General features: G+C 48.6%; 1 protein-coding gene across 1 annotated transcript in view; it reads left to right on the forward strand.

Annotated features, from left to right (window-relative positions):
* LOC140346739 (uncharacterized) overlaps positions 1 to 27,641 on the forward strand; it is a 116,533-nt gene that overhangs the window by 52,260 nt on the left and 36,632 nt on the right. Inside the window, exons 12-23 of the mRNA XM_072432923.1 lie at positions 2,638 to 2,801; positions 3,116 to 3,266; positions 4,147 to 4,215; positions 4,276 to 4,365; positions 5,013 to 5,150; positions 7,865 to 8,079; positions 8,488 to 8,573; positions 11,191 to 11,317; positions 15,612 to 15,708; positions 16,798 to 16,941; positions 18,483 to 18,560; positions 19,165 to 19,242. Coding sequence (XP_072289024.1) covers positions 2,638 to 2,801; positions 3,116 to 3,266; positions 4,147 to 4,215; positions 4,276 to 4,365; positions 5,013 to 5,150; positions 7,865 to 8,079; positions 8,488 to 8,573; positions 11,191 to 11,317; positions 15,612 to 15,708; positions 16,798 to 16,941; positions 18,483 to 18,560; positions 19,165 to 19,242 — 1,437 coding nt within the window. The remainder of the gene's footprint in view (positions 1 to 2,637; positions 2,802 to 3,115; positions 3,267 to 4,146; positions 4,216 to 4,275; positions 4,366 to 5,012; positions 5,151 to 7,864; positions 8,080 to 8,487; positions 8,574 to 11,190; positions 11,318 to 15,611; positions 15,709 to 16,797; positions 16,942 to 18,482; positions 18,561 to 19,164; positions 19,243 to 27,641) is intronic.

Consider the following 27,641-nt stretch of genomic DNA (forward strand, 5'->3'; position numbering starts at 1 on the left):
GACACCACCGCTAACACACTGACGCCACCGCTAACACACCGACGCCACCGCTAACACACCGACGCCACCGCTAACACACGGACACCACCGCTAACACACACGGACACCACCGCTAACACACGGACACCACCGCTAACACACACGGACACCACCGCTAACACACGGACACCACCGCTAACACACGGACACCACTGCTAACACACGGACACCACCGCTAACACACGGACACCACCGCTAACACACACGGACACCACCGCTAACACACGGACACCACCGCTAACACACACGGACACCACCGCTAACACACACGGACACCACCGCTAACACACGGACACCACCGCTAACACACACGGACACCACCGCTAACACACGGACACCACCGCTAACACACGGACACCACCGCTAACACACGGACACCACCGCTAACACACTGACTATCTGCTCTTTGTCATCTTGCTTGGCCTGAGTCTGCATCGCCATGGTAACCTATAGTAACCAATGTCCATTTCTGAGAGTTTGGGGTGGAATATTCGACTGAAGAACTAATACAAATGATTTGAGAGCACCACCAAACTAATGTGAAAAATATTGAAAATATGTTTTATTTTAGGTAATAAATTCTTCATTTATAGTAATGGTCATTAAATAAATGAAATACTGATCCGTGCTTGTGTCCATAATGTAGTGACACACAAACATTGCAAAGCAGGACAGTGTTTTTAGTGTGAATATTCATTTTCATAACTCAGAACATTCCTGACAGACACAGATGGAGTTCTCTGCTTCCTGAAGATGAGAGACCGGTTCTACCATGGCAATGTTCAAATCTAAGCTAAAAACAGTTTTTATTGGCTGTGCATGTGACTGAAAGTATGTTTCTTTTATCTTTGCACTCTTCTCTTTTTTGTCTTTCACTATTTGACAACCTGAAAATAGCACCTTTTAAATTTATTTAAATTAAAAGGTGTTTCTTTAGAGGAATTCTTTACAATTTTACATCTACTATTTAGACACAATCACAATTGAACATGTACATAATCCCGCTGGAGACAATAGTCCATTGTGCCAGTGTCCAGGCGATGCCACATACAGGAGCCTGGGGAGAGGGTCAGAACACACGCTGGTCAGATGGTCAGTCAGCACTAAGGCCATTGTAAAGTCCAGGACGAGCCTGGCACCGACCCACTGACCAAGAGCCAGTTTAACACTAAAAGCTTTGGTCGAGTTTTGTCTGGGACAATTAGTTTAGTGGAAGCTAAATCTAGGGCGGGGCAGACGAGACGTGGTCCATCGTTAAAGAAAGAAAAGCTCCACCCATAAGGTGGAGGCATCGACCAGAGAGCCTAACCCTAACCTCCTGAACCTCCTGAACCTTCTGAACCTCCTGAACCTCCTGAACCTTCTGAACCTCCTGAACCTCCTGAACCTCCTGAACCTTCTGAACCTCCTGAAACTTCTGAACCTCCTGTACCTCCTGAACCTACTGAACCTCCTGAACCTCCTGAATCTCCTGAACCTCCTGAACCTCCTGAACCTTCTGAACCTTCTGAACCTCCTGTACCTCCTGAACCTCCTGAACCTCCTGAACCTTCTGAACCTCCTGAAACTTCTGAACCTCCTGTACCTCCTGAACCTACTGAACCTCCTGAACCTCCTGAACCTCCTGAACCTTCTGAACCTCCTGTACCTCCTGAACCTCCTGAACCTCCTGAACCTCCTGAACCTCCTGAACCTCCTGTACCTCCTGAACCTCCTGAACCTTCTGAACCTCCTGAACCTCCTGAACCTTCTGAACCTCCTGAACCTCCTGAACCTCCTGAACCTCCTGAACCTCCTGAACCTTCTGAACCTCCTGAACCTCCTGAACCTTCTGAACCTCCTGAACCTCCTGAACCTCCTGAACCTTCTGAACCTCCTGAACCTCCTGAACCTCCTGAACCTTCTGAACCTCCTGAAACTTCTGAACCTCCTGTACCTCCTGAACCTACTGAACCTCCTGAACCTCCTGAATCTCCTGAACCTCCTGAACCTCCTGAACCTTCTGAACCTTCTGAACCTCCTGTACCTCCTGAACCTCCTGAACCTCCTGAACCTTCTGAACCTCCTGAAACTTCTGAACCTCCTGTACCTCCTGAACCTACTGAACCTCCTGAACCTCCTGAACCTCCTGAACCTTCTGAACCTCCTGTACCTCCTGAACCTCCTGAACCTCCTGAACCTCCTGAACCTCCTGAACCTCCTGTACCTCCTGAACCTCCTGAACCTTCTGAACCTCCTGAACCTCCTGAACCTTCTGAACCTCCTGAACCTCCTGAACCTCCTGAACCTCCTGAACCTCCTGAACCTTCTGAACCTCCTGAACCTCCTGAACCTCCTGAACGTTCTGAACCTCCTAAAGAGAGGCAGAATGCCCCTGATGCACTTCAAATGTCTCTATCATGTATTCTGTTTGATTGTGTGGTAAAGCTCTGGAGCACAAAGACAAACACTGCAGTGACGTCTCCTTTATTGTGGTGTCAATACCATTCCAAGTGCAATGGTCTGATCTCGTTAATCATTGAGTGTGGCATGTTACGGTGACATTTTTGGCCTCGTGTATTAGCTGTGCTATGCTAACCCATGTGACCTCCACTGTAGAACATGTTTCACTACTGCATGCACCTGGAGAGCGGCGGCGTGCTCAAGTTCCCTGTGGCTCAAGGAGACGAAGCATGGAAGGTCTACTTTGAGGAGGTGCAGCAGGACATCGTGGATGAGTTTGCCTTACGCTACGGCATCGAGTACATCTACCAAGCCATGACGTAAGTGAAGCCCAGCAGACCTCTACGATATCACGCTATTTTGTGATCAGTGATATAAAGTAATGTTTTGTTTCATTCACACTTCATCATATCACCGTCTGATGTCACTTAGTGGTAACTCTGTGTATATTGCCTGTACAATGTCTCTAATAAACTAATCCAAACTAAACTGGAGACTTAGACAATGGACATTCGTAGAACAAATGTCTGTATCTAACATGGTTAAAACCTCCTGATGGTCAGTTTGACAGACTTGCCTCCTTTAAGAAATGGCCCAGAGACACGGGAGTGACCGAGGTGTTTTCTGCCTTCAGACACTTCTTGTGCCTTTCGTCCAAGTACATGCTGTCAGGGGTCCCTGCCGTCATGGGCACCCTGCTGGCCAACATCAATGCATTCTACGCTCACCCAACCGCCTTCTCTAACGTCCCCGCGCCCGCCAGAATCGCTGCCTGCAACTTCGGGGTGAGTCACCCCCTCCTCACAGTTATTACAGTGAGAGGTCGATTGGTAACGAGCCCGTTTAGCACATCCTTCATTATATTATAATGTGTTTGTGATGTGTCAATGTGGCCACATCTAGTGCAACTATTTCAGTTTATTTTTGGCTTCATTCAGACCTTAGTGCGTGACATAGTTTGAGACCTCTTATTGACACAATCATTTGTATTATTTATTTGATATAGACATAGCAGTTACTTTTGAACTAGATGCTTTATTTCAGGTGTTGTAGAGAAAAAGCTACTTCACACTTAATAATATAATAATGATATTTAGAGGGCAGAAGCATCTTAACCAGACTCAAATTCTGTGTCTGTGAAATGAGTGCTCTTCAGGGGAATGAGCGCTTCTTTGGAGGAAGCTCCTGATTGGATGCTCTGATGGGCGTGTCCTCCATAGACTTAAAAACTCCACGCCTTGGTCTAAACTCACCATTGAATAGTGAAACAAAAGTGATCATTTTAGCTCATTATCATCCGAGCCTCAGTCAGACGAATACCTGCATGGTGTGGGACCATGAGAAGAGGATGGGACTCTGCAGGGGCGTGTTCCATCTGTCCAACACACTGCTCTATTTAACTTCACTGAATAGGAACTAAGGCTACAACTGACTGACATGTGATTATTTCTGCTTTTTTATATCATGAAAATATAGTCAGGCAAACTCAGGAAATCACTCACATTGGGAATGGCAGAGCCTATTCGCTGCATGAAAGTGTTATATTGAATATTTTCTTTCTCTTACTATGTGCCCTGCGTCGGTTGAATATAGCAGGAAATTAGCACAACATCAGAGCTTCTGTAAAAGTGCGGTTGTATTTTATTGTGTGTCTATATTCTCCAGAGAGACCGCTTTGTGAAGATCCTGGACCAGCTCCACAACTCACTGCGTATCGACCTCTCCACGTACAGGGTAAGTCACACGCCAACATGTCTGCTGTGCCTAAGAACCTCATCGACATTTTGTGCACAGAACAACTTCCCCGCCAGCAACAAATCTCGTCTGAACGACCTCAAGTCCACCGTGGATCTGCTCACCAGTATCAGCTTCTTCCGGATGAAGGTAGTGACCGGAGCATGCTGTCCGTCCTGCGTGTGGTGCTGGATGAATGCTGTCCGTCCTGCGTGTGGTGCTGGATGAATGCTGTCCGTCCTGCGTGTGGTGCTGGATGAACGTTGTCCGTCCTGCGTGTGGTGCTAGATGAATGCTGTCCGTCCTGCGTGTGGTGCTGGATGAATGCTGTCCGTCCTGCGTGTGGTGCTGGATGAATGCTGTCCGTCCTGCGTGTGGTGCTAGATGAACGTTGTCCGTCCTGCGTGTGGTGCTAGATGAACGCTGTCCGTCCTGCGTGTGGTGCTGGATGAACGCTGTCCGTCCTGCGTGTGGTGCTAGATGAACGTTGTCCGTCCTGCGTGTGGTGCTAGATGAACGCTGTCCGTCCTGCGTGTGGTGCTGGATGAACGCTGTCCGTCCTGCGTGTGGTGCTGGATGAACGCTGTCCGTCCTGCGTGTGGTGCTGGATGAACGCTGTCCGTCCTGCGTGTGGTGCTGGATGAACGCTGTCCGTCCTGCGTGTGGTGCTGGATGAACGCTGTCCGTCCTGCGTGTGGTGCTGGATGAACGCTGTCCGTCCTGCGTGTGATGCTGGATGAACGCTGTCCGTCCTGCGTGTGGTGATGGATGATGGATGGTGGATGTTCTCTGTGCAGGTGCTGGAGCTCCAGAGCCCGCCCAGTGCAGCACACGTGGTCCTCCTCTGCGTCAAAGCCTGTCTCCACTCCACCTACGAGTACATCTTCAATAACTGTGTGGACCTCTTCGATCGGCAATTCCAGGTCCCAGCCGCGGTCAGTGTCTGACCACACGCCCTTTATAATAGCTACACTTTTAATAACGGCCGACAGGGAGCAATGTTTAACAGTTACAACATTCAAACAACCTTTAAGCCTGGTTTTAAAGGCATTTAAGGGCAAGAACTTTCTTTTCAGTCTTTCTGCAACATGTTCCATGCAGAAGTAGCTGAGCTCACAGAGGCTTTGGTCTCCAGCTCTGAGCGAGCGACAGCAAGAGCAGCTGAATGTTTGATCGTGAGGAATCAAGACTTATCTATGTGATTCATGTACAAATGTACTCTCTGCTCTTTCAGATCGCTCATATTGCTATAGTCAATATTGATTTCAAACCAAAAAGCTTTTGAACACAGTTTTGAAAGACAAAGATGTCAGATATGTACAGGTTAAAGCAACTATTAAAGGAAAGGTTTTTACTCTGTAGACTATTCTCAGTGTAGGGTATTATACTCGTTTCCTCCTCACACATTTGTACCAAGATGTAATGTATATTCTCTGGGACGAGCCATGACATTGTGGACAACACGTGTCGGATAGTTAATGTTCATATTTGTATTTAAAAGTATACAGTACAGGAGCAGAGAAGAGGAATTTAAGGAGAAACAGTGAGCTGCATCGGCTGAGCGGACACTTTAAAGCAGTTTAGCGGACTCTTTGCCACTTCACGTTTGTGCAGTGACGAGGGATGAGAACGGTCTGAATGTGCTTCACCAGTGATGTCACCTTCTCTACTTATATCATAGACCTGATCACAAACCACTCTGAGGGAACCCTGAACTGTGGCGGCGACTGTAATCTCCATGTCCAACCTACATTAGACACGTGAAGAGCAATATATGGCAAATTCCACAAATGAATGACGAACATAGGACTGGTACAATCTACTCTAGAATAGACTATGTTTTTAAAACTTCAATAAAGACAAATTAAAAATCACACTAGACCTTATCTTGAACAATGACACGCTGAAAATCTGTGAGGAACAATGACACGCTGAAAATCTGTGAGGAACAATGACACACTGAAGATCTGCGTGAGGAACAATGACACACTGAAGATCTGCGTGAGGAACAATGACACGCTGAAAATCTATTTGAGGAACAATGACACACTGAAGATCTTGTGAGGAACAATGACACACTGAAGATCTGTGAGGAACAATGACACACTGAAGATCTGTGTGAGGAACAATGACACACTGAAGATCTGTGAGGAACAATGACACACTGAAAATCTGTGAGGAACAATGACACACTGAAGATCTGCGTGAGGAACAATGACACGCTGAAAATCTGTTTGAGGAACAATGACACACTGAAGATCTTGTGAGGAACAATGACACACTGAAGATCTGTGAGGAACAATGACACACTGAAGATCTTGTGAGGAACAATGACACACTGAAGATCTGTGAGGAACAATGACACACTGAAGATCTGTGTGAGGAACAATGACACACTGAAGATCTGTGAGGAACAATGACACACTGAAGATCTGTGAGGAACAATGACACGCTGAAGATCTGTGAGGAACAATGACACACTGCAGATCTGTGAGGAACAATGACACACTGAAGATCTGTGAGGAACGATGACACTGAAGATCTGTTTGAGGAACAATGACACACTGAAGATCTGTGTGAGGAACAATGACACGCTGAAAATCTGTGTGAGGAACAATGACACGCTGAAGATCTGTGAGGAACAATGACACACTGAAGATCTGTGTGAGGAACAATGACACGCTGAAGATCTGTGTGAGGAACAATGACATGCTGAAGATCTGTGAGGAACAATGACACACTGAAGATCTGTGTGAGGAACAATGACACACTGAAGATCTGTGTGAGGAACAATGACACGCTGAAGATCTGTGTGAGGAACAATGACACACTGAAGATCTGTTTGAGGAACAATGACACGCTGAAGATCTGTGAGGAACAATGACACGCTGAAGATCTGTGTGAGGAACAATGACACACTGAAGATCTGTGAGGAACAATGACACACTGAAGATCTGTGAGGAACAATGACACACTGAAGATCTGTGAGGAACAATGACACACTGAAGATCTGTGAGGAACGATGACACACTGAAGATCTGTGTAAGGAACAATGACACACTGAAGATCTGTGTGAGGAACAATGACACACTGAGAGTTGGGGTAGAGACTCATGGGTAATCAGCCAAGCCGATTCAGACCCCGCCCTCCTTAGATGGTGATGTGTTGAAGTGAAGATGATAGAGACTTGGGAGGGCGGGTTGTAGTGTCTTGCCCAATGACACAACAACAGTGAGCACTATCGCCCCCTGTGGAACCTGGCATACCAGCGGACACCAGCTGATATTGGGCTTTGACAAGTCGATATGGCCACTTCCTGCCTTGACTGTAAAAAGACACTGCCCCCAGTGTCCAGGAGGAGGCACTGCCTCACTAACTCTGCTGTCTGTAGCTCAAACTGAGGCTTTTTACACTTTTATAACCGTAGCTACGTGAATGTCTGATATATAATATATCATATATGATATATAATATATGATAGAGCCAAAAGAGTTTTTAAATACATTTTGACTACTAATTAGAACATTTTATTTTTACATTTAAAGAATGAATTCAATGTTAGCGCGCTGTTTGATTAATTGTGATCAATTATATTTTAAAAATTCGATTACTCTGATTGACAGGACTAGTTTCAAACCTCTTTTCACAGCCTGAAGCACAGAAAAAGGAGAAGGAGGAGGGAGAAGAGGAGGGAGAAGAGGAGGGAGAAGAGGAGGGAGAAGAGGAGGGAGAAGAGGAGGAGCAGGTTCAGATGGAGGAGCAGGGCCCCAGTCTCCAGAACCTGAACTTTTGGCCCAAACTCATCACTCTCATTGTGTCCATCATCGAAGAGGACAAGACCTGCTACAGCCCAGTCATCAACCAGTGAGAACTTCCTCTTCCTCTGCTCCTCACGCTCTACCTCTGCTCCTCACGCTCTTCCTCTTCCTCTCACACTCTTCCTCTGCTCCTCACGCTCTTCCTCTGCTCCTCACGCTCTTCCTCTGCTCCTCACACTCTTCCTCTGCTCCTCACGCTCTTCCTCTGCTCCTCACACTCTTCCTCTGCTCCTCACGCTCTTCCTCTGCTCCTCACACTCTTCCTCTGCTCCTCACACTCTTCCTCTGCTCCTCACGCTCTTCCTCTGCTCCTCACGCTCTTCCTCTTCCCCTCACGCTCTTCCTCTTCCCCACACGCTCTACCTCTTCCCCTCACGCTCTTCCTCTTTCCCTCACGCTCTTCCTCTTCCCCTCATGCTCTTCCTCTGCTCCTCACACTTCCTCTTCTCCTCAGGTTCCCACTGGAGCTGGATGTGGGTAAAGTGAGTGCAGAAGTCTTATGGGGCTTGTTTGCTCAGGACATGAAGTTCGCAATGGCAGGTAACGCCGTCTCTTCCCGTTCATCACTTCCCGTTCGTCTCTTCTCGTTCATCTCTTCTCGTTCATCTTCATGTCTTCAGTTTTCATAATCCACTCTGTGTTTTCTGTGCTTGTCCAGTTCACAGCAGCCAAAGGAAGAATGGTGAGATTTAGAGAATTAAAAGTATTGATTGAACGATAGATAGTTCAGTTTCAGTAGCCCTTAATAAGCCCTTAATAAGCCCTTAATAAGCCCTTAATAACCATTAGGGTCTCCATGGTAATTCCTCTGCTGTCAGTAGATGAATTGCTAACACAAATCCTGATGAGGGAACACCTTAAGTGTATGTGCTTTTCACTGTATACATTATGTTAAGTTCTTAAACATGAGCTGCTGAAGTAAAAGTACTTAAGAGCAGGTTTAAAGGACAAGAACAATACAAATAATGCATAATATGTCTTATTTAAAGGAACATTATGCAAACGTTTCTGATTTGGTCAAAAATAATAGAAAATCGTCCGCGTAGCAAGTCATTTTATGTTTCATCCCATCAATCGTAACACCTCAGATTCTATCTGATGATATAATATATTAGGCCAATGGTTCCTAGTACTAACCACGAGAGGGGACCAAGCACAGTCTTGCCTTACTCCTTTTTCAAAACCTCTCAGAAACAGCCAGACTGTGATTGTCTCCATCACGATCAGTACAACTGCAGCATCTTTCCACACGCTTATTCTGAGCCTTTGTCATTCCCTCTGCAGCCACTAGATGACGCCAGAACTCAGTCCCTTGGGAAACAGCAGAAATCCAAATCTTATTTTTTTTAAATATATTTTTTAGTTCTAAAACATGACATGCAAAACTAAAGGTACTCGTGTTTAAAGGTTAATAACGACAAATATCATGTGTAATCTTTGTAACACTTCAGTCAGTTCTGCATCTCACCTGTTTGTGTTGCCACGTCAGCTCCTCTCTCATTCCGTATCCGCATGGTGGACTTCTCTGCAGGTGAGTAGAACTGTGTGGAACTATTTAGAACTGTGTGGAACTATGTGGAACTATGTAGAACTGTGTGGAACTATTTAGAACTGTGTAGAACTATTTAGAACTGTGTGGAACTATTTAGAACTGTGTGGAACGGTGCCAGGGGCCAAACTCTGCCCTGCCATCGTCCCCCGACGTCCACCTCAGTGAAGAAAATGAGAAAATGTCTCTACAAGACAGTAAAGTGTGGGTAGCGGCTGCACAGGAGTATGCGGGGGGCCACAGGGGGCCACAGGGGGCGCTGTGTTCACTGTGAGGATCCTGTTACAGTCACTGTGGCACTGAAGAAGAAGGAAACCAAGCTCTAGTTCTAAAGTTTAAGATTTGTCAGGAGTAAAGGTCTGCAACACAACAAAGAGCCACAGAATGACCTCAGGGACACGAGAAAAGCCACAGAATGACCTCAGGGACACGAGAAGAGCCACAGAATGACCTCAGGGACACGAGAAGAGCCACAGAAGGACCTCAGGGACACGAGAAGAGCCACAGAATGACCTCAGGGACACGAGAAGAGCCACAGAAGGACCTCAGGGACACGAGAAGAGCCACAGAATGACCTCAGGGACACGAGAAGAGCCACAGAAGGACCTCAGGGACGCGAGAAGAGCCACAGAATGACCTCAGGGACACGAGAAGAGCCACAGAATGACCTCAGGGACACGAGAAGAGCCACAGAATGACCTCAGGGACACGAGAAGAGCCACAGAATGACCTCAGGGAAACGAGAAGAGCCACAGAATGACCTCAGGGACACGAGAAGAGCCACAGAATGACCTCAGGGACGCGAGAAGAGCCACAGAATGACCTCAAGTGTATGTGCTTTTCACTGTATACATTATGTTAAGTTCTTAAACATGAGCTGCTGAAGTAAAAGTACTTAAGAGCAGGTTTAAAGAACAAGAACAATACAAATAATGCATAATATGTCTTATTTAAAGGAACATTATGCAAACGTTTCTGATTTGGTCAAAAATAATAGAAAATCGTCGCGTAGCAAGTCATTTTATGTTTCATCCCATCAATCGTAACACCTCAGATTCTCTCTGACGATATAATATATTATGCCAATGGTTCCAAGTACTAACCAAGAGGGGGGACCAAGCACAGTCTTGCCTTACTCCTTTTTCAAAACCTCTCAGAAACAGCCAGACTGTGATTGTCTCCATCACGATCAGTACAACTGCAGCATCTTTCCACACGCTTATTCTGAGCCTTTGTCATTCCCTCTGCAGCCACTAGATGGCGCCAGAACTCAGTCCCTTGGGAAACAGCAGAGATCCAAATAATTAGGACGCGAGAAGAGCCACACAAAAACACACAAAATCTTAGTCAACTAAACTAAAAGTATAATAAAGGTTAATTATTACTTTTAGACATAGTTTCCTCATCGTTTTTCTCATTCTGTTCCTTGCAAATAATGGCACTGCTGAATATTCTGACCGTATCACAGTCCGTGTGTTGGACTGTCCAGCCCTGGTGTGAGTAACCCTCTGAGGTCACTCACACCAGGTCTGGACATTCCGTGTGTTGGACTGTCCAGACCTGGTGTGAGTGACCCTCTGAGGTCACTTTGTCTCTGTGTTGTCCCAGAGCACGAGCTTCAGAGGCTGTGTAAGAGCGTAGACTACATGACCCTTCACTTCAAGGTAAAGTGGCTCTACACTGAGTACATGAGGGACCTGCCCGCCTTCAGCGACGCTGTGCCAGAGTACCCCACGTGAGTACCCCTCTGATGCACCCATGTATTAGTGATGACCCGCTATCTACAAAAGTACCTTCCACATATTCCCTGTGGTACCCCTTCAGTGCCCAACATAAAGCATGTTTGCACTTAGTTCTGGGAATTCTTGTAGAACTAAGTCCCTATAATCCTTCAGTCCCTGTTCAGTCAGAGGAACCCCGCTTGCTCCCGTCACAAAGCGACAGTGGCTGTAAGTGGATCTAACATTACAATCTGTGTGTGGGTTATTGAAATGAACAAAAAAGTATTTTAGTTAATACTTACTGATACAATTAAATCATTACATTTTTGGAGCGACTTTGTCAAAGTTATTTCTCTTGTTGATCAAAAAGACTTTGATGTACAATAGAACTGATCCTTTGTCCAGAGTTCCCTCTGCAGCTAGGACCCCTGTAGGCCCATGGCCTCTGCAGCTGGGACCCCTGTAGGCCCATGGCCTCTGCAGCTAGGACCCCTGTAGGCCCATGGCCTCTGCAGCTAGGACCCCTGTAGGCCCATGGCCTCTGCAGCTAGGACCCCTGTAGGCCCATGGCCTCTGCAGCTAGGACCCCTGTAGGCCCATGGCCTCTGTAGCTAGTTCCCCCGTAGGCCCATGGCCTCTGCAGCTAGGACCCCTGTAGGCCCATGGCCTCTGCAGCTAGGACCCCTGAAGGCCCATGGCCTCTGCAGCTAGGACCCCTGTAGGCCCATGGCCTCTGCAGCTAGGACCCCTGTAGGCCCATGGCCTCTGCAGCTAGGACCCCTGTAGGCCCATGGCCTCTGCAGCTGGGACCCCTGTAGGCCCATGGCCTCTGCAGCTAGTTCCCCTGTAGGCCCATGGCCTCTGCAGCTAGGACCCCTGTAGGCCCATGGCCTCTGCAGCCGGGACCCCTGTAGGCCCATGGCCTCTGCAGCCGGGACCCCTGTAGGCCCATGGCCTCTGCAGCTAGGACCCGTGTAGGCCCATGGCCTCTGCAGCCAGGACCCCTGTAGGCCCATGGCCTCTGCAGCTAGGACCCGTGTAGGCCCATGGCCTCTGCAGCTAGGACCCCTGTAGGCCCATGGCCTCTGCAGCTAGGACCCCTGTAGGCCCATGGCCTCTGCAGCTAGGACCCCTGTAGGCCCATGGCCTCTGCAGCTGGGACCCCTGTAGGCCCATGGCCTCTGCAGCTAGGACCCCTGTAGGCCCATGGCCTCTGCAGCTAGGACCCGTGTAGGCCCATGGCCTCTGCAGCTAGGACCCCTGTAGGCCCATGGCCTCTGCAGCTAGGACCCGTGTAGGCCCATGGCCTCTGCAGCTAGGACCCCTGTAGGCCCATGGCCTCTGCAGCTAGGACCCCTGTAGGCCCATGGCCTCTGCAGCAGGGACCCCTGTAGGCCCATGGCCTCTGCAGCTACGACCCCTGTAGGCCCATGGCCTCTGCAGCCGGGACCCCTGTAGGCCCATGGCCTCTGCAGCCGGGACCCCTGTAGGCCCATGGCCTCTGCAGCTAGGACCCGTGTAGGCCCATGGCCTCTGCAGCTAGGACCCCTGTAGGCCCATGGCCTCTGCAGCTAGGACCCCTGTAGGCCCATGGCCTCTGCAGCTGGGACCCCTGTAGGCCCATGGCCTCTGCAGCTAGGACCCCTGTAGGCCCATGGCCTCTGCAGCTAGGACCCGTGTAGGCCCATGGCCTCTGCAGCTAGGACCCCTGTAGGCCCATGGCCTCTGCAGCTAGGACCCCTGTAGGCCCATGGCCTCTGCAGCTGGGACCCCTGTAGGCCCATGGCCTCTGCAGCTGGGACCCCAGTAGGCCCATGGCCTCTGCAGCCGGGACCCCTGTAGGCCCATGGCCTCTGCAGCCAGGACCCCTGTAGGCCCATGGCCTCTGCAGCTAGGACCCGTGTAGGCCCATGGCCTCTGCAGCTAGGACCCCTGTAGGCCCATGGCCTCTGCAGCTAGGACCCCTGTAGGCCCATGGCCTCTGCAGCTGGGACCCCTGTAGGCCCATGGCCTCTGCAGCCGGGACCCCTGTAGGCCCATGGCCTCTGCAGCCGGGACCCCTGTAGGCCCATGGCCTCTGCAGCCAGGACCCGTGTAGGCCCATGGCCTCTGCAGCTCGGACCCCTGTAGGCCCATGGCCTCTGCAGCTAGGACCCCTGTAGGCCCATGGCCTCTGCAGCTAGGACCCGTGTCGGCCCATGGCCTCTGCAGCTAGGACCCCTGTAGGCCCATGGCCTCTGCAGCTAGGACCCCTGTAGGCCCATGGCCTCTGCAGCTGGGACCCCTGTAGGCCCATGGCCTCTGCAGCTGGGACCCCAGTAGGCCCATGGCCTCTGCAGCCGGGACCCCTGCAGGCCCATGGCCTCTGCAGCTAGGACCCGTGTAGGCCCATGGCCTCTGCAGCTAGGACCCCTGTAGGCCCATGGCCTCTGCAGCTAGGACCCCTGTAGGCCCATGGCCTCTGCAGCTGGGACCCCTGTAGGCCCATGGCCTCTGCAGCTAGGACCCCTGTAGGCTCTCTGGGTGGCATTCCCCTAGTATTAATGAACATGTACATGTCCAGTACCCTGCATGAGGCCCCATAGAATACTCTAAAAGACCCCTCCAGTACTCTACATGTGTTGTGTACATGATGTATGCTGTGTACGTGTCATGTGTTGTGTATATGTCATGTGTTGTGTACGTGTCATGTGTTGTGTAAGTGTCATGTGTTGTGTACGTGTCATGTGTTGTGTAAGTGTCATGTGTTGTGTGCGTGTCATATGTTGTGTACGTGTCATGTGTTGTGTACGTGTCATGTGTTGTGTACGTGTCATGTGTTGTGTATGTGTCATGTGTTGTGTATGTGTCATGTGTTGTGTACGTGTCATGTGTTGTGTACGTGTCATGTGTTGTGTGCGTGTCATGTGTTGTGTATGTGTCATGTGTTGTGTATGTGTCATGTGTTGTGTATGTGTCATGTGTTGTGTATGTGTCATGTGCTGTGTACGTGTCATGTGTTGTGTATGTGTCATGTGTTGTGTATGTGTCATGTGTTGTGTATGTGTCATGTGCTGTGTACGTGTCATGTGTTGTGTATGTGTCATGTGTTGTGTACGTGTCATGTGTTGTGTACGTGTCATGTGTTGTGTATGTGTCATGTGTTGTGTACGTGTCATGTGTTGTGTACGTGTCATGTGTTGTGTACGTGTCATGTGTTGTGTACGTGTCATGTGTTGTGTACGTGTCATGTGTTGTGTATGTGTCATGTGTTGTGTACGTGTCATGTGTTGTGTGCGTGTCATGTGTTGTGTACGTGTCATGTGTTGTGTACGTGTCATGTGTTGTGTACGCGTCATGTGTTGTGTATGTGTCATGTGTTGTGTACGTGTCATGTGTTGTGTACGTGTCATGTGTTGTGTACGTGTCATGTGTTGTGTGCGTGTCATGTGTTGTGTACGTGTCATGTGTTGTGTACGTGTCATGTGTTGTGTATGTGTCATGTGTTGTGTACGTGTCATGTGTTGTGTACGTGTCATGTGTTGTGTATGTGTCATGTGTTGTGTACGTGTCATGTGTTGTGTACGTGTCATGTGTTGTGTACGTGTCATGTGTTGTGTACGTGTCATGTGTTGTGTACGTGTCATGTGTTGTGTATGTGTCATGTGTTGTGTATGTGTCATGTGTTGTGTACGTGTCATGTGTTGTGTATGTGTCATGTGTTGTGTACGTGTCATGTGTTGTGTACGTGTCATGTGTTGTGTATGTGTCATGTGTTGTGTACGTGTCATGTGTTGTGTACGTGTCATGTGTTGTGTACGTGTCATGTGTTGTGTACGTGTCATGTGTTGTGTACGTGTCATGTGTTGTGTACGTGTCATGTGTTGTGTACGTGTCATGTGTTGTGTGCGTGTCATGTGTTGTGTACGTGTCATGTGTTGTGTACGTGTCATGTGTTGTGTACGTGTCATGTGTTGTGTGCGTGTCATGTGTTGTGTACGTGTCATGTGTTGTGTACGTGTCATGTGTTGTGTACGTGTCATGTGTTGTGTACGTGTCATGTGTTGTGTACGTGTCATGTGTTGTGTACGTGTCATGTGTTGTGTACGTGTCATGTGTTGTGTACGTGTCATGTGTTGTGTACGTGTCATGTGTTGTGTGCGTGTCATGTGTTGTGTGCGTGTCATGTGTTGTGTATGTGTCATGTGTTGTGTACGTGTCATGTGTTGTGTATGTGTCATGTGTTGTGTACGTGTCATGTGTTGTGTACGTGTCATGTGTTGTGTACGTGTCATGTGTTGTGTACGTGTCATGTGTTGTGTGCTGCAGGTGGTTCGTATCTTTCGTCCTGGCCTGGTTGGCTGAAAACGAGGAGGTGTCACTGGAGTTCATGCACAGTGCCCTGGAGAGAGACAAGAGAGAAGGGGTAAGACATACAGCACACATTCATACACTTACGCAGCTGAATTAGCATTAGCCTGAGGATGAAGAGTTCTTCATAGAAACACATGTAAGCTCAATTCCAAAACATTTTCTACCATTAATTATCATGACAAGTTTTCATGTTCTGATCTCTTTTGGATCAGTCTGTGGGCTCTTTGCATGTTTTTGTAATGAGCTCTTTTCTTTTTTGCAGTTTCTTTGTTCTATTGTGTTCTGTTGTTGTTCCGGTGTGTTGCTTTTCAACTGGAACTTGCATGTCTGGTAAACTGGTAGTTTACAGTAAATCTATTAATGATACAGTCCGCCAATACACACATTTTTTCAACCCATAAGAGCTATCCTAGAATAGACCATTACTTTATTTTTGAAAACGCTAGGTCCAAAATGACAGAGGCGGACATAGGTGCAATAGATCTAAGTGATCATTGATTTAGACAAAAAACACTTTATTGCTCGTCCTCAATGACCCTCAATTTATAAAAACAATGACAAATGACGGTTCACTTCCTGACCACCAGGAAAAAGCTCTAGCAATTACAAGTTCAATTGTTATTATAGTTGTTATTATAGTGAAACAGTAACAGTACAAATATAAAATACAATATAATGTGTTTGTTCCTGTGTGTGTGTGTGTGTGTGTGTGTGTGTGTGTGTGTGTGTGTGCGTGTGCCTGCGTGTGTGTGCGTGCGTGTGCCTGTGTGTGTGTGCGTGCGTGTGTGTGCGTTACTCTGTGTGTGTGTGTGTTCCTGTGTGTATGTGTGTGTGTTCCTGTGTGTGTTTGTGTGCGTTTGTGTGTTCCTGTGTGTGTGTGTTTGTGTATGTGTGTGTGTGTGTGTTTGTGTGTGTGTGTGTGTGTTTGTGTGTTCCTGTGTGTGTGTGTGTGTGTGTGTGTTTGTGTGTGTGTGTGTATTCCTGTGTGTGTGTATGTGTGTGTTTGTGTGTTCCTGTGTGTATGTGTGTGTGTGTGTGTTTGTGTGTGTGTGTGTATTCCTGTGTGTGTGTGTGTGTGTGTGTGTGTGTGTTTGTGTGTTCCTGTGTGTGTGTGTGTGTGTGTGTGTGTGTGTGTGTGTAGTTCCAGGCCACCTCGGAGCACGCTCTCTTCTCTAGTTCGGTGGTTGACATCTTCACTCAGCTCAACCAGAGCTTCGAGATCATAAAGAAACTGGAGTGTCCGGACTGCAGCGTGCTGGGCCAGTACACCTGCCGCTTTGCCAAGGTAACGTCTCCAGAGTGCAGCCCCAGAGTGCAGCCCCAGAGTGCAGCCCCAGAGTGCAGCCCCAGAGTGCAGCCCCAGAGTGCAGCCCCAGAGTGCAGCCCCAGAGCGCAGCCCCAGAGCGCAGCGCAGAGCTTAGGCCACGCCCCCCCGCACACACCGGGCGAGCCCATAATCGCAACGTCTTCCCTGGGGTCTGAGCCAAATAACCCACGGAAGAAAGCTAAACGGTCGCTTCTGTGTTTGTCTGAGTCTCTCCAGGGTGAAAGAGCAGTACAATAAGTGTGTGTAGATAGTTCACTAGGGCTAGGACACATCAGTAGCTTGAGTGTGTGTAGATAGTTCACTAGGGCTAGGACACATCAGTAGCTTGAGTGTGTGTAGATAGTTCACTAGGGCTAGGACACATCAGTAGCTTGAGTGTGTGTAGATAGTTCACTAGGGCTAGGACACATCAGTAGCTTGAGTGTGTGTAGATAGTTCACTAGGGCTAGGACACATCAGTAGCTTGAGTGTGTGTAGATAGTTCACTAGGGCTAGGACACATCAGTAGCTTGAGTGTGTGTAGATAGTTCACTAGGGCTAGGACACATCAGTAGCTTGAGTGTGTGTAGATAGTTCACTAGGGCTAGGACACATCAGTAGCTTGAGTGTGTGTAGATAGTTCACTAGGGCTAGGACACATCAGTAGCTTGAGTGTGTGTAGATAGTTCACTAGGGCTAGGACACATCAGTAGCTTGAGTGTGTGTAGATAGTTCACTAGGGCTAGGACACATCAGTAGCTTGAGTGTGTGTAGATAGTTCACTAGGGCTAGGACACATCAGTAGCTTGAGTGTGTGTAGATAGTTCACTAGGGCTAGGACACATCAGTAGCTTGAGTGTGTGTAGATAGTTCACTAGGGCTAGGACACATCAGTAGCTTGAGTGTGTGTAGATAGTTCACTAGGGCTAGGACACATCAGTAGCTTGAGTGTGTGTAGATAGTTCACTAGGGCTAGGACACATCAGTAGCTTGAGTGTGTGTAGATAGTTCACTAGGGCTAGGACACATCAGTAGCTTGAGTGTGTGTAGATAGTTCACTAGGGCTAGGACACATCAGTAGCTTGAGTGTGTGTAGATAGTTCACTAGGGCTAGGACACATCAGTAGCTTGAGTGTGTGTAGATAGTTCACTAGGGCTAGGACACATCAGTAGCTTGTGTGTGTGTAGATAGTTCACTAGGGCTAGGACACATCAGTAGCTTGAGTGTGTGTAGATAGTTCACTAGGGCTAGGACACATCAGTAGCTTGTGTGTGTGTAGATAGTTCACTAGGGCTAGGACACATCAGTAGCTTGAGTGTGTGTAGATAGTTCACTAGGGCTAGGACACATCAGTAGCTTGAGTGTGTGTAGATAGTTCACTAGGGCTAGGACACATCAGTAGCTTGAGTGTGTGTAGATAGTTCACTAGGGCTAGGACACATCAGTAGCTTGAGTGTGTGTAGATAGTTCACTAGGGCTAGGACACATCAGTAGCTTGAGTGTGTGTGGTTGTTTGCAGACCATCTCCAGGGTGCTGCTGCAGTACACTGCTCTGCTGGCCAAAACCCTGCCCTCCTGCTGTGACAAAGAGAAGATGGTGAGTACAACACCACTCCACTCTTTACATATAAAGTACTGTTGTGTGTAAGTTGTATGTAAATTGTGGAATTACCTCTACCTATGTCACATGCTCATGTGCAACACAGAAAAACAATCACCAAAACTTTTAAACTGGCGAAAAATAAGCAACAGTAAAATGTGAAAATATGTCCAGATTCTATCCTGCCTTTTCATGGCTTATGTCTGTTTGAAATCCACTGATCTGTTCGAGTAAAGTCTTTGTTTCGGACACAGAACACGACTAGAGACCCAAATTGAAAATAAAAATACAAACGCTCTGTGCCATGTGTCATGGCACGCGGGAGGCGGGGTCTGGAGCGGGAGGCGGGGTCTGGAGCGGGAGGCGGGGGAGGTGGGGTCAGGAGCGGGAGGCAGGGTCTGGAGCGGGAGGCGGGGGAGGTGGGGTCAGGAGCGGGAGGCAGGGTCTGGAGCGGGAGGCTGGGGAGGTGGGGTCAGGAGCGGGAGGTGGGGTCAGGAGCGGGAGGCAGGGTCACAAACCTGTCCAACTGATCTGACTTTTTGTGATGTCACCTGCCTATCTCCTGTCTTCTGTCTCACGTGTCTTCTGCTGTCCCCTTTAGCCTTGTGTCCTCATGAACAACGTCCAGCAGGTGCGGGTCCTTCTGGAGAAGATGTTTGAGTGGATGGGAGCGCGACAGGTCAGTCACAGACACATTTCTGACTTCATCTGGTCTGACTTATTTAGCTGTTTTCATTTTTGTTTCTTCAAACTTTGGTATTTTCTTTCTCAAAATCAGCCAAGTCTTTTACGCTTGAGCAATAGAATCAGAGACAAATGTATCACGTAAAGTAGTATCAATCCACCAGCAGATGTCCCTGGTGGTCGGAGCGGGCCATGTAGAGACACTGACCACAGGTGGACTCTCCATGGTCCGCACGAGCGCTTTGAGAAGCTGTTGAGGCCATTGTTCAATATTTTGATGATGTAATCCCTCAATCGTCCAGGAGTGGTCCATGTGTCAAAGATGCGGCCCACTAGAACACTAGAGCCACTAGAACACTAGAGCCACTAGAACACTAGAGCCACTAGAACACTAGAGCCACTAGAACACTAGAGCCACTAGAACACTAGAGCCACTAGAACACTAGAGCCACTAGAAACCTAGAGCCACTAGAACACTAGAGCCACTAGAACACTAGAGCCACCAGAACACTAGAGCTAGAGCCACTAGAACACTAGAGCCAGAGCCACTAGAACACTAGAGCCACCAGAACACTAGAGCTAGAGCCACTAGAACACTAGAGCCAGAGCCACTAGAACACTAGAGCCACCAGAACACTAGAGCTAGAGCCACTAGAACACTAGAGCCAGAGCCACTAGAACACTAGAGCCAGAGCCACTAGAACACTAGAGCCACCAGAACACTAGAGCTAGAGCCACTAGAACACTAGAGCCAGAGCCACTAGAACACTAGAGCCACCAGAACACTAGAGCTAGAGCCACTAGAACACTAGAGCCAGAGCCACTAGAACACTAGAGCCAGAGCCACTAGAACACTAGAGCCACCAGAACACTAGAGCTAGAGCCACTAGAACACTAGAGCCAGAGCCACTAGAACACTAGAGCTAGAGCCACTAGAACACTAGAGCTAGAGCCACTAGAACACTAGAGCCACTAGAACACTAGAGCCACTAGAACACTAGAGCTAGAGCCACTAGAACACTAGAGCCACTAGAACACTAGAGCCACTAGAACACTAGAGCCAGAGCCACTAGAACACTAGAGCCACCAGAACACTAGAGCTAGAGCCACTAGAACACTAGAGCCAGAGCCACTAGAACACTAGAGCCAGAGCCACTAGAACACTTGAGCCACCAGAACACTAGAGCTAGAGCCACTAGAACACTAGAGCCAGAGCCACTAGAACACTAGAGCTAGAGCCACTAGAACACTAGAGCTAGAGCCACTAGAACACTAGAGCTAGAGCCACTAGAACACTAGAGCAACTAGAACACTAGAGCCACTAGAACACTAGAGCTAGAGCCACTAGAACACTAGAGCCACTAGAACACTAGAGCAACTAGAACACTAGAGCTAGAGCGCTCCAAGAGCGTCCAGTGCCTAAGGCCATTTATGGACTTGAGCAAAGAATTCTCAAATTGATAAAAACTTGTGGCTTTATGAAAAAGGTGCAAGAAAGAGGGTTTTGTGGACGTTAGAGCTGTGCTAAAAGTGGGGCTAATGTGGAGCTAACAACAAGAAAACGTTCTTCTGTGATGAAGCTCTGTGAGGAAAACATTCAAACCAGGTCAAACCTGGACAGATCAGAGTGTAAGAAAGTATGAACATGACGGAGTGAAGCTGTCCACACTAATGTGACCGTGACACTGTGTCCACACTAATGTGTCCAAACTAATGTGACCGTGACACTGTGTCCACACTAATGTGACCGTGACACTGTGTCCACACTAATGTGACCGTGACACTGTGTCCACACTAATGTGTCCACACTAATGTGACCGTGACACTGTGTCCACACTAATGTGACCGTGACACTGTGTCCACACTAATGTGACCGTGACACTGTGTCCACACTAATGTGACCGTGACACTGTGTCCACACTAATGTGACCGTGACACTGTGTCCACACTAATGTGTCCACACTAATGTGACCGTGAGACTGTGTCCACGCTAATGTGACCGTGACACTGTGCCCACGCTAATGTGACCGTGACAATGTGTCCACACTAATGTGACCGTGACACTGTGTCCACACTAATGTGACCGTGAGACTGTGTCCACAATAATGTGACCGTGACACTGTGTCCACACTAATGTGACCGTGAGACTGTAACCAAACTAATGTGACCGTGACACTGTGTCCACGCTAATGTGACCGTGACACTGTGTCCACGCTAATGTGACCGTGAGACTGTGCATCGTGACACTGTGTCCACACTAATGTGTCCACACTAATGTGTCCACACTAATGTGACTGTGACACTGTGTCCACACTAATGTGACCGTGACACTGTGTCCACACTAATGTGACCGTGACACTGTGTCCACACTAATGTGACCGTGAGACTGTGTCCACGCTAATGTGACCATGACACTGTGTCCACGCTAATGTGACCGTGAGACTGTGCACCGTGACACTGTGTCCACACTAATGTGTCCACACTAATGTGTCCACACTAATGTGACCGTGACACTGTGTCCACACTAATATGTCCACACTAATGTGTCCACACTAATGTGACCGTGACACTGTGTCCACACTAATGTGGCCGTGACACTGTGTCCACACTAATGTGACCGTGAGACTGTGTCCAAGCTAATGTGACCGTGACACTGTGTCCACGCTAATGTGACCGTGAGACTGTGCACCGTGACACTGTGTCCACACTAATGTGTCCACACTAATGTGTCCACACTAATGTGACCGTGACACTGTGTCCACACTAATATGTCCACACTAATGTGTCCACACTAATGTGACCGTGACACTGTGTCCACACTAATATGTCCACACTAATGTGACTGTGACACTGTGTCCACACTAATGTGACCGTGACACTGTGTCCACACTAAAGTGACCGTGACACTGTGTCCACACTAATGTGTCCACACTAATGTGACCGTGAGACTGTGTCCACGCTAATGTGACCGTGACACTGTGTCCACGCTAATGTGACCGTGACAATGTGTCCACACTAATGTGACCGTGAGACTGTGTCCACACTAATGTGACCGTGACACTGTGTCCACACTAATGTGACCGTGACACTGTATCCACTCTAATGTGACCGTGACACTGTGTCCACTCTAATGTGACCGTGACACTGTGTCCACAATAATGTGACCGTGACACTGTGTCCACTCTAATGTGACCGTGACACTGTGCACCGTGACACTGTGTCCACACTAATGTGAACGTGACACTGTCCGCACTAATGTGATTGTGAGACTGTGTCCACACTAATGTGACCGTGAGACTGTGCACCGTGACACTGTGTCCACACTAATGTGACCGTGAGACTGTGTCCACACCAATATGACCGTGACACTGTGTCCACGCTAATGTGACCGTGACACTGTGTCCACGCTAATGTGACCGTGACACTGTGTCCACGCTAATGTGACCGTGACACTGTGTCCACACTGATGTGTCCACACTAATGTGACCGTGACACTGTGCACCGTGACACTGTGTCCACACTAATGTGTCCACACTAATGTGACCGTGACACTGTGTCCAAAATAATGTGTCCACACTAATGTGACCGTGACACTGTGTCCACACTAATGTGACCGTGACACTGTGCCCACACTAATGTGACCGTGAGACTGTGTCCACGCTAATATGACCGTGACACTGTGTCCACGCTAATGTGACCGTGACAATGTGTCCACACTAATGTGACTTTGACACTGTGTCCACACTAATGTGACCGTGACACTGTGTCCACACTAATGTGACCGTGACACTGTGTCCACACTAAAGTGACCGTGACAATGTGTCCACAATAATGTGACCGTGAGACTGTGACCACTGTAATGTGACCGTGAAACTGTGTCCACACTAATGTGTCCACACTAATGTAACCGTGACACTGTGTCCACACTAATGTGACCGTGATACTGTGTCCACTCTAATGTGACCGTGACACTGTGTCCACACTAATGTGACCGTGACACTGTGTCCACACTAATGTGACCGTGACAGTGTGTCCACACTAATGTGACCGTGACACTGTGTCCACGCTAATGTCACCGTGACACTGTGTCCACGCTAATGTGACCGTGACAATGTGTCAAGACTAATGTGACCGTGACACTGTGTCCACACTAATGTGACCGTGACACTGTGTCCACGCTAATGTGACCGTGACAATGTGTCCACACTAATGTGACCGTGACACTGTGTCCACACTAATGTGACCGTGACACTGTGTCCACACTAATGTGACCGTGACACTGTGTCCACACTAAAGTGACCGTGACACTGTGTCCACACTAATGTGTCCACACTAATGTGTCCACACTAATGTGTCCACACTAATGTGACCGTGACACTGTGTCCACACTAATGTGACCGTGAGACTGTGTCCACACTAATGTGACCGTGACACTGTGTCCACGCTAATGTGACCGTGACAATGTGTCCACACTAATGTGACTGTGACACTGTGTCCACACTAATGTGACCGTGACACTGTGTCCACACTAATGTGACCATGACACTGTGTCCACACTAATATGTCCACACTAATGTGACCGTGACACTGTGTCCACACTAATGTGACCGTGACACTGTGTCCACACTAATGTGACCGTGACACTGTGTCCACACTAAAGTGACCGTGACACTGTGTCCACACTAATGTGTCCACACTAATGTGACCGTGAGACTGTGTCCACGCTAATGTGACCGTGACACTGTGTCCACGCTAATGTGACCGTGACAATGTGTCCACACTAATGTGACCGTGAGACTGTGTCCACACTAATGTGACCGTGACACTGTGTCCACACTAATGTGACCGTGACACTGTGTCCACTCTAATGTGACCGTGACACTGTTTCCACTCTAATGTGACCGTGACACTGTGTCCACAATAATGTGACCGTGACACTGTGTCCACTCTAATGTGACCGTGACACTGTCCGCACTAATGTGATTGTGAGACTGTGTCCACGCTAATGTGACCGTGACACTGTGTCCACGCTAATGTGACCGTGACACTGTGTCCACACTAATGTGTCCACACTAATGTGACCGTGACACTGTGCACCGTGACACTGTGTCCACACTAATGTGTCCACACTAATGTGACCGTGACACTGTGTCCACACTAATGTGTCCACACTAATGTGACCGTGACACTGTGTCCACACAAATGTGACCGTGACACTGTGTCCATACTAATGTGACCGTGGGACTGTGTCCACGCTAATATGACCGTGACACTGTGTCCACACTAAAGTGACCGTGACACTGTGTCCACACTAATGTGACCGTGACACTGTGTCCACACTAAAGTGACCGTGACATTGTGTCCACACTAATGTGACCGTGATACTGTGTCCACTCTAATGTGACCGTGACACTGTGTCCACACTAATGTGACCGTGACACTTTGTCCACACTAATGTGACCGTGAGACTATGCACCGTGACAATGTGTCCACACTAATGTGACCGTAACACTGTGTCCACGCTAATGTCACCGTGACACTGTGTCCACGCTAATGTCACCGTGACACTGTGTCCACACTAATGTGACCGTGACACTGTGTCCACTCTAATGTGACCGTGACACTGTTTCCACTCTAATGTGACCGTGACACTGTGTCCACAATAATGTGACCGTGACACTGTGTCCACTCTAATGTGACCGTGACACTGTCCGCACTAATGTGATTGTGAGACTGTGTCCACGCTAATGTGACCGTGACACTGTGTCCACGCTAATGTGACCGTGACACTGTGTCCACACTAATGTGTCCACACTAATGTGACCGTGACACTGTGCACCGTGACACTGTGTCCACACTAATGTGTCCACACTAATGTGACCGTGACACTGTGTCCACACTAATGTGTCCACACTAATGTGACCGTGACACTGTGTCCACACAAATGTGACTGTGACACTGTGTCCATACTAATGTGACCGTGAGACTGTGTCCACGCTAATATGACCGTGACACTGTGTCCACACTAAAGTGACCGTGACACTGTGTCCACACTAATGTGACCGTGACACTGTGTCAACACTAAAGTGACCGTGACATTGTGTCCACACTAATGTGACCGTGATACTGTGTCCACTCTAATGTGACCGTGACACTGTGTCCACACTAATGTGACCGTGACACTTTGTCCACACTAATGTGACCGTGAGACTATGCACCGTGACAATGTGTCCACACTAATGTGACCGTAACACTGTGTCCACGCTAATGTCACCGTGACACTGTGTCCACGCTAATGTCACCGTGACACTGTGTCCACGCTAATGTGACCGTGACAATGTGTCCAGACTAATGTGACCGAGACACTGTGTCCACACTAATGTGACCGTGACACTGTGTCCACACTAAAGTGACCGTGACACTGTGTCCACACTAATGTGTCCACACTAATGTGTCCACACTAATGTGTCCACACTAATGTGACCGTGACACTGTGTCCACACTAATGTGACCGTGAGACTGTGTCCACACTAATGTGACCGTGACACTGTGTCCACGCTAATGTGACCGTGACACTGTGTCCACACTAATGTGAACGTGACACTGTCCGCACTAATGTGATTGTGAGACTGTGTCCACGCTAATGTGACCGTGACACTGTGTCCACACTAATGTGACCGTGAGACTGTGCACCGTGACACTGTGTCCACAATAATGTGACTGTGACACTGTGTCCACTCTAATGTGACCGTGACACTGTCCGCACTAATGTGATTGTGAGACTGTGTCCACGCTAATGTGACCGTGACACTGTGTCCACGCTAATGTGACCGTGACACTGTGTCCACACTAATGTGAACGTGACACTGTCCGCACTAATGTGATTGTGAGACTGTGTCCACGCTAATGTGACCGTTACACTGTGTCCACACTAATGTGACCGTGAGACTGTGCACCGTGACACTGTGTCCACACTAATGTGACCGTGACACTGTGTCCACACTAATGTGACCGTGACACTGTGTCCACGCTAATGTGACCGTGACACTGTGTCCACACTAATGTGTCCACACTAATGTGACCGTGACACTGTGCACCGTGACACTGTGTCCACACTAATGTGTCCACACTAATGTGACCGTGACACTGTGTCCACACTAATGTGTCCACACTAATGTGACCGTGACACTGTGTCCACACAAATGTGACCGTGACACTGTGTCCATACTAATGTGACCGTGAGACTGTGTCCACGCTAATATGACCGTGACACTGTGTCCACACTAAAGTGACCGTGACACTGTGTCCACAATAATGTGACCGTGAGACTGTGACCACTCTAATGTGACCGTGAAACTGTGTACACACTAATGTGTCCACACTAATGTAACCGTGACACTGTGTCCACACTAATGTGACCGTGATACTGTGTCCACTCTAATGTGACCGTGACACTGTGTCCACACTAATGTGACCGTGACACTGTGTCCACACTAATGTGACCGTGACAGTGTGTCCACACTAATGTGACCGTGACACTGTGTCCACGCTAATGTCACCGTGACACTGTGTCCACGCTAATGTGACCGTGACAATGTGTCCAGACTAATGTGACCGTGACACTGTGCCCACACTAATGTGACCGTGACACTGTGTCCACGCTAATGTGACCGTGACAACGTGTCCACACTAATGTGACCGCGACACTGTGTCCACACTAATGTGACCGTGACACTGTGTCCACACTAATGTGACCATGACACTGTGTCCACACTAAAGTGACCGTGACACTGTGTCCACACTAATGTGTCCACACTAATGTGTCCACACTAATGTGACCGTGACACTGTGTCCACACTAATGTGACCGTAGGACTGTGTCCACACTAATGTGACCGTGACACTGTGTCCACGCTAATGTGACCGTGACAATGTGTCCACACTAATGTGACCGTGACACTGTGTCCACACTAATGTGACCGTGACACTGTGTCCACACTAATGTGACCGTGACACTGTGTCCACACTAAAGTGACCGTGACATTGTGTCCACACTAATGTGACCGTGATACTGTGTCCACTCTAATGTGACCGTGACACTGTGTCCACACTAATGTGACCGTGACACTTTGTCCACACTAATGTGACCGTGAGACTATGCACCGTGACAATGTGTCCACACTAATGTGACCGTAACACTGTGTCCACGCTAATGTCACCGTGACACTGTGTCCACGCTAATGTCACCGTGACACTGTGTCCACGCTAATGTGACCGTGACAATGTGTCCAGACTAATGTGACCGTGACACTGTGTCCACACTAATGTGACCGTGACACTGTGTCCACACTAATGTGACCGTGACACTGTGTCCACGCTAATGTGACCGTGACAA

The sequence above is a fragment of the Eucyclogobius newberryi genome, unplaced genomic scaffold (assembly GCF_026437365.1).
Source record: "Eucyclogobius newberryi isolate DKJ021-1_F unplaced genomic scaffold, fEucNew1.0.hap1 SCAF_6, whole genome shotgun sequence".
In the NCBI taxonomy this organism is placed as follows: domain Eukaryota; kingdom Metazoa; phylum Chordata; class Actinopteri; order Gobiiformes; family Gobiidae; genus Eucyclogobius; species Eucyclogobius newberryi.